General features: G+C 39.7%; 1 protein-coding gene across 1 annotated transcript in view; it reads left to right on the top strand.

Annotated features, from left to right (window-relative positions):
* The first annotated feature begins 2,137 nt into the window (after nucleotides 1–2,137).
* Nucleotides 2,138–12,294, top strand: part of pcsk2 (proprotein convertase subtilisin/kexin type 2) — a 31,033-nt gene continuing 20,876 nt past the window's right edge. Inside the window, exons 1-5 of the mRNA XM_086259328.1 lie at nucleotides 2,138–2,708; nucleotides 4,538–4,642; nucleotides 8,747–8,860; nucleotides 9,293–9,401; nucleotides 10,096–10,133. Of these exons, the coding sequence (XP_086115454.1) occupies nucleotides 2,526–2,708; nucleotides 4,538–4,642; nucleotides 8,747–8,860; nucleotides 9,293–9,401; nucleotides 10,096–10,133 (549 nt within the window). The 5' untranslated portion in view covers nucleotides 2,138–2,525. The remainder of the gene's footprint in view (nucleotides 2,709–4,537; nucleotides 4,643–8,746; nucleotides 8,861–9,292; nucleotides 9,402–10,095; nucleotides 10,134–12,294) is intronic.

Raw genomic sequence — 12,294 nt, 5'->3', positions numbered from 1 at the left:
CATGCTTGTGGAAACAAAACTTTCCAGTGCTGAACATCAGCAATATTTCAACTTTAAAATGCTATTGTTATAATATGTTTCATAGAACAACCACTGCAGTGAGATGTGGAGAATTGGATCAATTAAAATTGAATGGATAACAAATTTCTACTTCATGAGTTAACAAGCAAACTTGAGTTAAGAGGATGCCTTCCTTAATATGAGCTAAAACATGTTTCTTCAAATGATTCATTAATTTATTTCACATTTTCTCAGGATTTCATGCACTTACTCGAAACCTCTAAAAATCTGACTTTATTCATCCACCCACAAGCTACAAACAGATCTCTTATATACACACTGTTATAAAACTCAAGGGAAATTCAAAAGAATCATTTGGGAGATGCAGAGCTGCACAGCAAGCAGTTCCAGCAATCTCAGATAAAGAGCATGATGTAAATGCATTGTATTTATGTATTATTATAAAAGTATCCTTATATATATTATTAATTTTAACATTAAATTAAAATTAAAACCCTCATTTATTGTGTAACTTTATATTGATTGTGAGAGGTGAGCAGTTTGTACTACTTGCATTTCAAAGAATTTTTTTTCTTTCTGTAATAACTGCAGATAGAGGTGTAATGTCAGCATCACTTCAGACAGTGAGAAGATTTTCAACATCCTGCTGATGTCCACGTCTCTCACAAAACTGTTACTGAGCTGCCAAAAACAATCAAGGTTGCTCTTTAAAAGCAGAAGATGCTACAGCACGTCAGGCACATAGGGAGGCAGGCGGGCCAGGATACAGTCCATGTGAGTCAGCAGTCAAAACATACATGTGGATCACTCATGTGGCCCCAGCAGGGAAGAAATTTTTACTGATGCTGAAGAGAAGGGCTTGCCCAAGCTAAATAAATAATCACTGGGCTACAGAATAGCAGGAGTGTAGGAGGATGTCCGCATGGTGCATGGAAACAGTGATTAGTAAAGCAGATCCACTTATAGAAAATCCACCTTCATTATTTTCTAGACATCTAACTGATCCCCGTGCTATCATTCTCCCTCGTCACGCCTTTCAGATTAATTTAATGTGAACATTATACCAGACAGTATGCCATTATATAAGTACATTAGTATATTTCAAACAAGTACATACAGAGTTAACAGAGAGGAACATTTTAAATACAAAATGAGGTTTTGCATATTTTGTATGGCTGTTCTAATTATGTTCCACAAATATTTGATTTAATGATGCTGCCTCTTGACATTTACTGACATTTGGTGGGGGAGGAAATGATTTGCACAAGAGTATTTTTGTAATTATGATATTTTGCTTATTACTGGACACTGAGGAATGCAAAAATGGTACCGCTCTCAATCCGTTGCTCATGTTCAAAAATGCATGAAAAGTTGCATTAAAGGAAAATTTGCTGAATTTGAAACTGGCTCATGAATGAAGGGGGCTCTGGGGGCATTTTTATTCAGCAATTGCAATGAGTGCTTCTCACTATTGAGTCCTTGTGGCTGAACTGAAAAGACTATAGCATTAACAACAGATAACTGCGCAGCAATAAGCACTCATGATGCTCTTTGGTGAATGTTGTCTGTGTAAAGGAAATTAGTAGCATCACAGCAAGCAACCATTTCCCCATCTTGCTGTACTTTCTCATTCATGCAGACCACCCTCATATCACCTCCCAGCAGCCCTGTATGCCCACCTTCTAGTTTACAGCAGCAAGAAAGCAGGAGGACAGGGAGTCCTTTAATGAGCTACCTTTGTACCAGCACTCCTTTCGCTGCTACATGCTGCTCACCTCCAAATGACCAATTATAGTCCAGTGGGACTATGCTTTCATTCCACTCCACAGAAACGGTCAGGTTGATCATTGCACATATATAGGGTAAAACAAGAGAACTTCAGCCTTAGAAATATATTGAAGAATCATGTCATAAAAATCTTTCTGTAGGACTTCTATAGAAAGCTGTATTTAAAGGTCGCTATATGTCACATGAGTTTTCAGCGGTCCCCCCCCCCCCCCCCCAGTTGGATGGCCAGCCCCAGACAGCCTACCCATCAATAGAATTTCCATCAACTCTGAGGACGATAGGAGGAATTCTCCAAGGTGCTGAAAAGTGCCCTCGAGCGCATCCGGGGGAGGAAACGACGGGACACACCCGCCGAGGCCATTGGTACAACGTCACGCGCAGAAACTACCCGAGCTAGGAAGGTAGATGAATAACAGATGAGAGGAGGAAGAGATGGAGGAGGAGAGCTAGAAAGCTGAGGATGCAGGTTTGGTCCACAACCGCCCCAACTCGAAGCACACGGTAAGAGCGGGTACACCTCGGTGAAATCCAACTTCCAGTGCCACCATCAGCTGACGACGAGGAGATGCGTTCGCAAAAGCGTTGATTCGACACCTTTACATCCCGCTGTTCTTCCTCCTGTTCCTCCTCTTCGCTTCTCTGACGTGGAGCATCCCATACACTGATTTTACTCTGACGGGCAAGCAGACAAGGCATACTGACACAAGCCAGACACGATGCTTGGATCGCCCCGATATGGGACAGCCTTGGGATTTACAGTGCTGCTGAACGCGCTGCTGCTTGCGACGCAGGCTGCAGAAGGAGTCTTAACGGACCATTTTCTGGTTCAGTTGCATGAGGACGCACAGGATGAAGCGCACCAAGTTGCAACACAACATGGGTTCCAGAGTGCCCGAAAGGTAGGGATGCTCTGATTAAAAAAGCATCACGCAATCCTGGCAGCAACTGTTTTTCTTTTTCTTTTCTTTCTTTCTTAAGTAAACCGACCAATTGATAAACGAATAAATATTATTAAATGAAAATGTCAGCGCGAAATATTTCTGGTTGTTTAGTAACGTTTGTGGTCATTCTCGCTCTTTTAAAACAATCAGACATATTGCACGTAGTGAAACTATCCAGTAGAGGAGACATTGAGAAGCTTCTTCTGGTTTTCTTCTGGTTTGACTTCACTGCACTTTTTCTTGACTTGATGACGTCATTCTCACTGAACGCAGGCCATGTTTATTAGGTTTGCCACCGGCCCGTGGGCTAAATTCTATTTCAAAAACGCATCAAATTTCAGTGTCCTGCAAAAGGAAGATGCACCTGGAGCCATCTGTGAAAGATGCTGTCGAAGAAGAGACAAAACATTTCATGAACAAAACATCACACGAAGTTCTGGTTTGATATAATCCTCACAGTTTTGGACACCCCCTCCCCTTTTTTTAATGCTTCACATCAAAAAACAGCAAATTTACTTGGATACCTTGTTGGATGCCCTCTTTGTCAGAGACTGACATAGAAAAACACATTTTCCAATAAAATATAAAACACCTCTTTATTATTTGTCTTTTGCAGAGCACATAGTGTATTCACATTCATGGCCCTCCTTTGTCTCACCTGAGACAAATCAGATAGCTCGACAAATTTCGGATGCCTTTCAACATGTCAGAAGACTTAACAAGGCGTTTATGGCAGACTGATAGAAATAATTCCCCAGCAGTGTGTGTTCCTTGTCACATGTCAAAATAAATGTGTGGGTGAAATTGGCTGGAGCCTTAGTCAGTGAGGCGTAGCAGTGAACGGAGGGGTGTCTGCACAGCTCTGAATGAGGATGTGTGTTTTTTCTCCTCTCACCTCCACAGTAATAATAATAATAAAGAAAAGTGTTTGATTTGTATCTCATCATCATAATCTGATAACATCCTTGTGGTAGTTGTGCAGCATTGCTATTTCTGCTATGGCTTGCTCGCTTTCTTGTAGGCAATAGATCATCCCCTCCGTCTACTGCCTCCCAGGTTATGTAATCTGCAGCTATATTTGTCTTAATGGGATATGCGCCATTAAACAATGTCTGTGTTGTTTGAATTCTCTTCTTTTGTAGCTTAATTAACTAGACTGGGATACAGACAGGGGACACACATACAAATGTAAGCCTAAAGAGTGGCAAAAGAAAGACAGCAAAACAGATCTGTGATCAGCCAATGTAAAGCAATGATAATGATACTGCTACTGCTACTACTCTTAATCATCGCCACTATAATAATAACACATATTGTAATACTATGAGAACATTTCAATCTGACAAGAATGTTCAAATAAAAGCGCATTGGCAGATAAGGAGAATCTTTTGAGAAGTGTTACATTTTCACATTAGATCTGACAGCCGCATCTGAAACCATTTATTTTGAGGATTGACCTGTGCCCTGACTGTTACTAAAGCATAAGGGGGTCTTTAATCTGTGCACAGTGCTGGAGGGAACGCTCTGGATGATGCATCTCATTTCCCTCCCCATGTGACTTATTATGGTTGATTCCAATGCTGTTCTCCAGGCTTAACCGTCTGTGAAAGCCAGGGAGTCAGTGCCCTTGTTTCCATCTGGAAGATAACCTGCTATCCTCTTTCCTTTATGAACTATTGTATTTTGATTTGTCATTCACACTTTATGATTGCTGCCTCAACCCTCCCATCTGTATTTCTGCCCCTGATCCATTTCCCTGTCTTGTACTTCTTTTCTTTTCTTTCCAGCTTCCCTTCGGAGAAGGGCTCTTTCACCTCTACCCTCAGGATACTTCGAAGAGGCGGAGCAAACGCAGTGCCCGTAGGAGACAGCAGCTCCAAAAAGACAAAAGGGTAAGAATGCATATGACAATGAAACAATATACTGTGTATACATGTGTCTTTTTTCTATATGTAAAAAGTCCTGAATAAGAGATTTAACTTAAGCAGTGCTTGTTACAAAAAAGCAAGGTGCAGGTTCCAAGAAACATTCTAAATAAAGACAATACATAGATATAAACTCTCACAAGGACGGGATTTCACAAACCACTTGGCAAACAGCAGGCTAAAGAAATTCTAAGAAATGAAATAAACTACTACACAATCACCCTCATTTCATCAAACTGAAACTTCCAATGAGCTACTGAAGCAAAATCCTTTGGCTCCACATCTAGTTTAGTGCTTTATTGTGTATATAGTCATAGCAGTTTTACCACCAGTTCTCAATGAGAAATTGCAGTCCTTACGCAACTACAGGGTAATTATGCAGTAACACTATGATAAGCTGTGGCTCAGCCTAAGATTAACTGGTCGTCGTCCTGACTTTTTTTTCTGTTTATTTTTCAGAAAAAAAAAAAAAAAAACAACTTGTTTTTCCCATCAGAGCCAAATAGAATGCAAGCAATTCCAAACCCAGCACTAAATAACATGCTAAAACGTAATACTCTTGTTTTTGGACGTTATTTTAGATTTTATTTTTCATAATGTTGCAGTGAATCTAATTCCTTGTTTTATTTCATTTTTGTATTTTATGATTAGCATTTTCCTCAGAAACATTTTGATTGCACACAATAATAAACAGGGCCATTTCTTGGATTAGTCGGCGCTTCAGTGGTTCTGCATTTGCAGTAGTAAAAGCTGAGCTATATTAATGAGAAAAAGTGGCTTTTTTTTTCTTCTGACATCTGCTTTTCTAATGAAAATATACTTTCTTACAAAGTCTGGTGATGTTTATGTTGCACTTGGTTAAGTATGTAATCATTAATTTGGGATCTTAAATGTTTGGATTGGGTAATAAGTCGTGCAATGATCGATTTCCACATACAGTTTGTTACCTCTTGACAAACAATAGCTGTAAGTAAACATTATTCTCATTTTCAAGTAATCTTCTTATTGTTTGGGTTAATATTTAATAAGTCTACCCATTTACCACAATTTTTCCGCTCATAAGGCCTTACACACGTAAAGCAATGCCTTTTTTGGGGATTGCTTTGTAGCTAATGGCCTATGACAACCTCAAAGTAGAGATTAGTTTTGACCTGACTCGCCCACTTTGGGTTGCCAGTGGTTATTTCCCCTGTCACTGCTACAAGTCGCCCACTTCCACTGATGTTTTAATCTCAATTAACTGCTACTTGTCCTGTAAGACAAAGTCTCACAATAATATTTATTTTTTGTCTGACCAACTGTCCAATACCCCAAAATATAATCAGTTTACAGTAATGAAGAAAAGTATCAACTCTTACATTTATGGCAGTAAATATTTGCCCTTTTTGCTTGAAAAATAATTCAATCAATTATGAAGCAAGTGTAAATTATGGTAATCTCATGACAATCATGACACTGGACTCACTCACAAATTGTTTCAGCTGTTTTTTCTTATATAAAAACCACGTATGCGCCGCATCTTGAAGCTCAGTACTGTTGTGTGCTGAGCTGTGTGTGTTCAGCTCTGTCCACTGTTGGATGCAGTGAAAGTGGAGGTCCTGCTGCAGACAATCAACTAACCTCTCTAATTGCGTTTGTGAGAGGTGCTAATGAAAATAAATGCGAGCCACTCTGACGAGCTAATTCTGCAAATGGAAGTGAGACAGCACGAACATGGGCAGGTCTACATTCCAGGTTTTAATCAGCTGCTTGACATGCTCACGTGTGACACCAAGGCTTTTGCTTTCTTTGGATTTCCAGAACCTATGAGGTCAACAAGTCTGATTTTATATTCTGTGTTTATAATTTTGACGTATCTTTCTGTCATTTCCCAACCTACAGTAATATCTCTCAGCTCTGTGAACATAAAAGAAAGATCTAATTGGTGGAAATTGTATTCCACAGCCCTAAATAAAGAAGCATTGTATTTAGTAGATATTATATTCTGTTAAACCTCTTTTTACCTGTAACTGAGTCATTAAACACTCATTTAACATGCAGTCTAATTGAGTAGCAGTATTGATGGAACTGGGTGGTGTCCCAAGAACCCTGTTATTCCTCAGATTCTATTAGTGGAGCGTGTTGACCCACTTCCGACCCAAATAATCTACTTGTATCTCTCCTTTGCATTTCTCTCTGTGCATACCTGTCTATACTTCCCTGCTTTTTCCCAGTTTATCCACTGATCCGTCCATCCATAATTCCTGAAATACACTTTTTTTAATGAGACATAGATAATATAATATAGCCTTTTAATAGAGATTAAAAGGCTATATTAAAAAGTGGGAATGGAACAAAGGTGGAATGTAGAACATTAAAAAAAATGTTGTGAGTGAGCAGCATCCCCTGACCCCGAAAGATGCACGCATGGAAAAGCCAGGAGGGAAATGAGGGCAGTGAGAAAGGAGACAGCCAGCACTGCTCTTTGATTTGGAGTGAACTGAAGCATTGTGAGCAGGCAGTGGCAAAGGCGGAGAGTGATGGCAGTGCATGAGCACTGTTTGATGTTGTGAGTGGGCAGTATGACATGCTGTCTCAAGGGAAATACCAACTCTCCTGCCAAGTAAAGGAATAAACTGCTGATGGATGGAAAGAAGACGAGGAAATGCCAGGATAATATAGATATTGCCGCTAGCCGCTCTGAATATGAATGCAATTTTGTGAAAACAAAAGTAATATAAGGCTAAAACAGCGATCTTACTTTAAGCAAGAGATCTTACTTTACAGAGTTAGTTTCTGTTTAGCTGATTTGTGTGCTTATTTACAGTTTCTTTGCCTCATGATTGTGTAGGGTATACCATAACAGGAGAGCCAGCTGAATAGGCTTTGGCCATTTTAGAAGGACACATTTAAGTGCTGCTCCGCTCTCTTATCTTTGCGGGTAAACACGCCAGACAATGCCTGTTTCTTTGTGACACACTAGAGGGAATTTGTGAAGGGTAAACATAAGAGGAACATTTAGCTGGAGACCTCTTTTGAAAATGAAGCTTTGAAATTGTGAAAAACACATTTAGTTTCTCACGTACAACCGCACAGAGAAATAGAGAGAATCAGAAACTGACCCAAAACCTTCAAATGAAATCATTGTCCATATGACCTTCAAGACAAGCAGAGTGTTGGCAATAAATTTCAAATTGAGAGCTTCTCTTCAGGCTTGGTTTAGCCAGTGCCAGACTCTAAAAGATTAAGTGGCTTGTTGTTCCTTTGCCTCTACTTCACATATTCAGCTTTTCCAAATGACTGAATATGGGTACAGTATTTTAGAGAGAGAGAGAGAGAGAGAGAGAGAAAAGTTAAACTGTCACAGGAGATGGGGTGCAGTTCCCAATTAGAATGACTAAATTGATAGGTTATTATTACTCCTGTCCTCAGTTGCTGACAGAGATGATGGCAGCGGAATAATGGGAGTGTTTTCTTAGCTCTATGATTTGAAGTGTGAGCAGAAATTAAATACAACATCGCTATCAAAGACAACCAGTCATTTTCATGCCAACCACCAGCTAATCAAGCAACTACATTTCATCCCAATCATTTATTTGTTCTGTCCTATGTTATCTTTCTGAGCTCGATAATGGTTATTGTGGCAGCATTCAGTAAGCATTTGTAATCCAAATCAGAGCTGTTCATCTGCTGAGATTTCTTTGATGATTCAGAGAAACACAAGCGTGTTTGCGAGTGTAATTGCTGTGGCTTTTGAGCATACTGACAAGGTGAGTTTGGGAGCCCCCGGCTCCAGCTGCAGCCACTCTTATTAGGAGAAAAAAAATAGCCTCTTTCATTTAGGTGATGTTCTGCCTTCACGGTACAGTAGAGCACAGCTGGGTTTTGTGATTTCCTGTGCACAGAGCAATCCCAGGCAACATCTCAAGCGTCATATCAAGCAGAATCTTATTGCTTCTGTGCTCCAGCATAAACACACCTGGGTTTCATTTGGCTCTTTGTATGATTCTTTTCAAAATGTGCGTGAGATCATTGTTGATTTTAAACTGACATTGACCTGACTTTTTTTTCTTTTTTCCCTTTCCCCCGCAGGTGAAGAATGTCATGGAACAGGAGGGATTCAGTCGTCAGAAGCGAGGCTACAGAAATATCAACGATATTGAAGTTAACATGAGTGACCCTCTATTCACCAAGCAGTGGTATCTGGTGAGTAATAAGCCAGCTAGCTGTCTGCGTGAAGCCTGACCTTTAGCACCAGCCCACATTTTTTCCACCTTAATTACTCAGAGACCGACCATATTCCCTACCGCCTTCTGTATGAACATTGTTATTCTTTGTTAAATTAGCCTGGCAAATATCATGCCATCTCATCTCTGCATTCATGTTGCCTAGTTTCCCCTCGTTTACATTAACCGGTGAGCATGAATTTGATGCTGTAACAAGCTCGCTTTCATTCATCTGGCATGTCAGATGAATCTGCTGACATTTACTTCCCCTTCCTTTCAAAATCACCCTCAAGCAGTCCTTATCCATAACATCCTGCACATACACACATTCTGCATGTTGACTAATTTCCTAATGGTGGCTCACCTGGGTGCCATGAGTCATGGACGTTCTCCATATTGTCTGAGTGATTAGATAAACACAGGCCAGGCAGACGGGACCCCTGGGCTGGATCTTAATGTGGCTGAAGCTTGGCAACTGGGCTACACAGGCAAAGGAGTTACCATCGCAATCATGGATGACGGTGAGTATAAAATCCTTAATTTATAACCAGGAGCACTGTCTGGAAGCACTTAATCACACCTCCAAATATCCATCGAGCCGATTTATTTGTATATGTTGAACTTAATAAAGAATGTATCTTGGTTCTGATTAATTTGTCTCCCTGTTTGAGGGGACTCACAGCATGAAATCAGGATTTACTGACCAGGTTTTCAAACAGCCGCATGTCATTGTGCAATAAAAAAAACCAGAAACCTCTTTCTCCTTTAGTATGCATGCTGTTTTTTTTTATACACACAAAGAAGCATTTAATCATTTTTGTATATATTGAATATTACCATTACAACTGTTGAATCCAAGCTGACAGGCTCAATTTTCTAGTTTAAAGTCCAAAGATACAACTGCATTTGATTTCATTATATTTGAGACGCTGGGCCCTGTGATTGTGGAATATTAATTTTAGAGATTGTTAACATGTAATTTTTTTCTTTTCCCAGTTCGTTAATCATCTAAATTGAATTGCGCAATTTGAGTCATTTGCAAATTTGTGAAAAGTTGTGTCAGAATAATATCATTCATCATTATCCTCATTATCAAGCATTCAGAATATAATAAAGCAAAAAGGAAACCATGATATAAAAATGGCAAGATATTTTGCTATCCTCTGTGATGCATGCTATATGACTCAATATTAATTAAAAAAAGTCCCATTTCAGGTATTGACTATCTACATCCAGACCTGGCATCAAATTATGTGAGTACATACATTTTCTTTTAATGTCATACTTTCCTTCATTTGCGTAAAGTGCTGTTAATAAACAAAGCAGGAGTTTAGGTCGAGGATTTCATGGGCTTCGTGTGGTTTGTCATTGCCAGTGACAGGTGCTTTCCAAGTTGCCTTCATGGCTGCTGAGTCTCCTTGTGTTCCCGGAGGACGCAGAGGCAGGCAGACGGCCAGCCAAGCTGTTTAATGTTAATGCACACTGCACTGTAGCAGGCACAATGGCAGGCCGATCTGTCACAAGCAGAGATAATGCCAGGGTAGTTGGTGCTGCATAATGTGATGCTCTATCTCCAGAATACTGATAAAACCTTAAAGGACAAGAGGGATTGCTAAATGGAACACGGCCTTGAAGGTTCAGTCTGATTACACTATAACTTGTGCAGTTTCATCAGTGTGTCTGCATTGTGGTGTCTTCTTCAATCTAGGGATGAACAAATGCAAACCTTCTAAAGAAACTCTAATGCTTTGTTGAGTTCAAAATCCTCCTACTTGAAAACTGATGTTTATGGTATTTTAGGCTTTTATCTAAAAATGCCAAGAGTTTTGGCTCTTTTTTCAGCTGTTTGCTTATGTTTTGTTTCCAGGAGATTATCCTGATGCAAAGGGCTTTCTGTTTGTACTTGTCTGCTGTAGCTATTGCTCATTAAATGTGGCTTGTTTTTTCCCCCTGTCATGCATGTATCCATTTTTGCCTGCCTTTGCATGTCTTGCCTGTGAACAGAGATGAGCTGTGGCCCAAAAATAACACAGCCTCAGCTGTGTTGATGCGGGAGCATCCTCCGCTGGATTGATGGATCATGCTGTGCATAGATCCAAAGTGTGTGTCTGTGTGCGTGGCACTGTGTATGTAATCCTGTGGTGCTATTGTTGTTGTGCTTTTTTATAGACCTAGACATACCTAGAAAACCCCCCCGAAACAAAACAAAGAAAACATTAAAAACCATTTTGAGTTGATCTCGAGTCGTTACTTTGAATTGATTATGTGGTAGAGCTGCTTTGAGGAGACAAATGTCAGCTCTTGCAAGGGTTTTAGGCTGCTTGTTTTTCAAGATCATAATGCTACAGTTTACGAGATACATTTTGATATGACAAATAAAAAGCGAGGCTGTGTTTTATTTGCAAGGGCAAGAGTAATAGTGCTTCACAAGATTCACAAAAACACACATCTCACAATTCAAGTCTTTCACTATATTCTAACAAGTTCTATATATTGTTTTTACTACCATCAAAAAAATTAAAGAACTGAATATAAAATAATAGTAGTAAAAATCACAGGCAAAATAACAGACATTGAATCTGATTTAATTCCTACAGATGAGAATGGAGTTGATCTTTCTTTGTATCTCAGCACGCAGACAATCTGCATGGGCCTTGTAGTTATAGTAAAATGTTGAAAACAGGACCCAATGGTGTTGGTGACCCTTGCAAGCCTGGAATGAAAAGTTCATTTTATTTCGCTTTTTTCAATTTCTAAATAACAATGACATAATTGCCTGAATAAACTGACTGTGTGATTTGAGCTTGATTGCCTAAAATACCAACTCTCACCCCTTACAAATGAAACAAAATGGTTTGGTCCACCCCATACCAGGACTGCCCTTTGCAGCACTGATAATATTTTATTTATTCTACCTTGGGGACCGTGAGCCACTGTATCCACACAGAAAAGAAAGCAAGAAGAGGGAGAGAAAGCAAACAAAAGGACATCGCCTGTTAACAAAGGTTAGCATAGCTCACGTAGAAGGTTAAGTATTGTTCAGTTATCAGCAGTTGTTAAAAACAGTGAATTATAGTCGAAATTAACCAGCACAACAGCCAGAAAGAGTGAAGTAGTAACAGGTCCCTCTCCAAAAGGATGCACAAGATGTGACAAAAGGTGAAGTCCCATAGCTGCAATGAAGAGCTGTTTCAGCTGAAAGCTTAGCACTAAGCTTTACTGTATGTTGGACCAGCTGTTCTGAGCTGCCAGGTATTTTGAGGAAGCCTTTGTATTCCAGGCTGATGAAACAGTATGCTAAAATACCACAGTGACACTTCACTATATTTAGCATGGTTCTAATGAAACAGCATGAGGCAGCAGATAACTGAAACAATTTTTCAAAAGTGGATACATACATGAGAGTTTTTTCGC

The sequence above is a fragment of the Aulonocara sp. 'chitande type north' Nkhata Bay genome, linkage group LG13 (genome assembly GCF_057382095.1).
Source record: "Aulonocara sp. 'chitande type north' Nkhata Bay isolate Kocher_YH1m ecotype deep benthic linkage group LG13, A_spYH_male_GT1.1, whole genome shotgun sequence".
NCBI lineage: Eukaryota > Metazoa > Chordata > Actinopteri > Cichliformes > Cichlidae > Aulonocara > Aulonocara sp. 'chitande type north' Nkhata Bay.
Note: the sequence above shows the minus strand (reverse complement) of the source record. Positions and strands in the feature narration are given on the sequence as shown.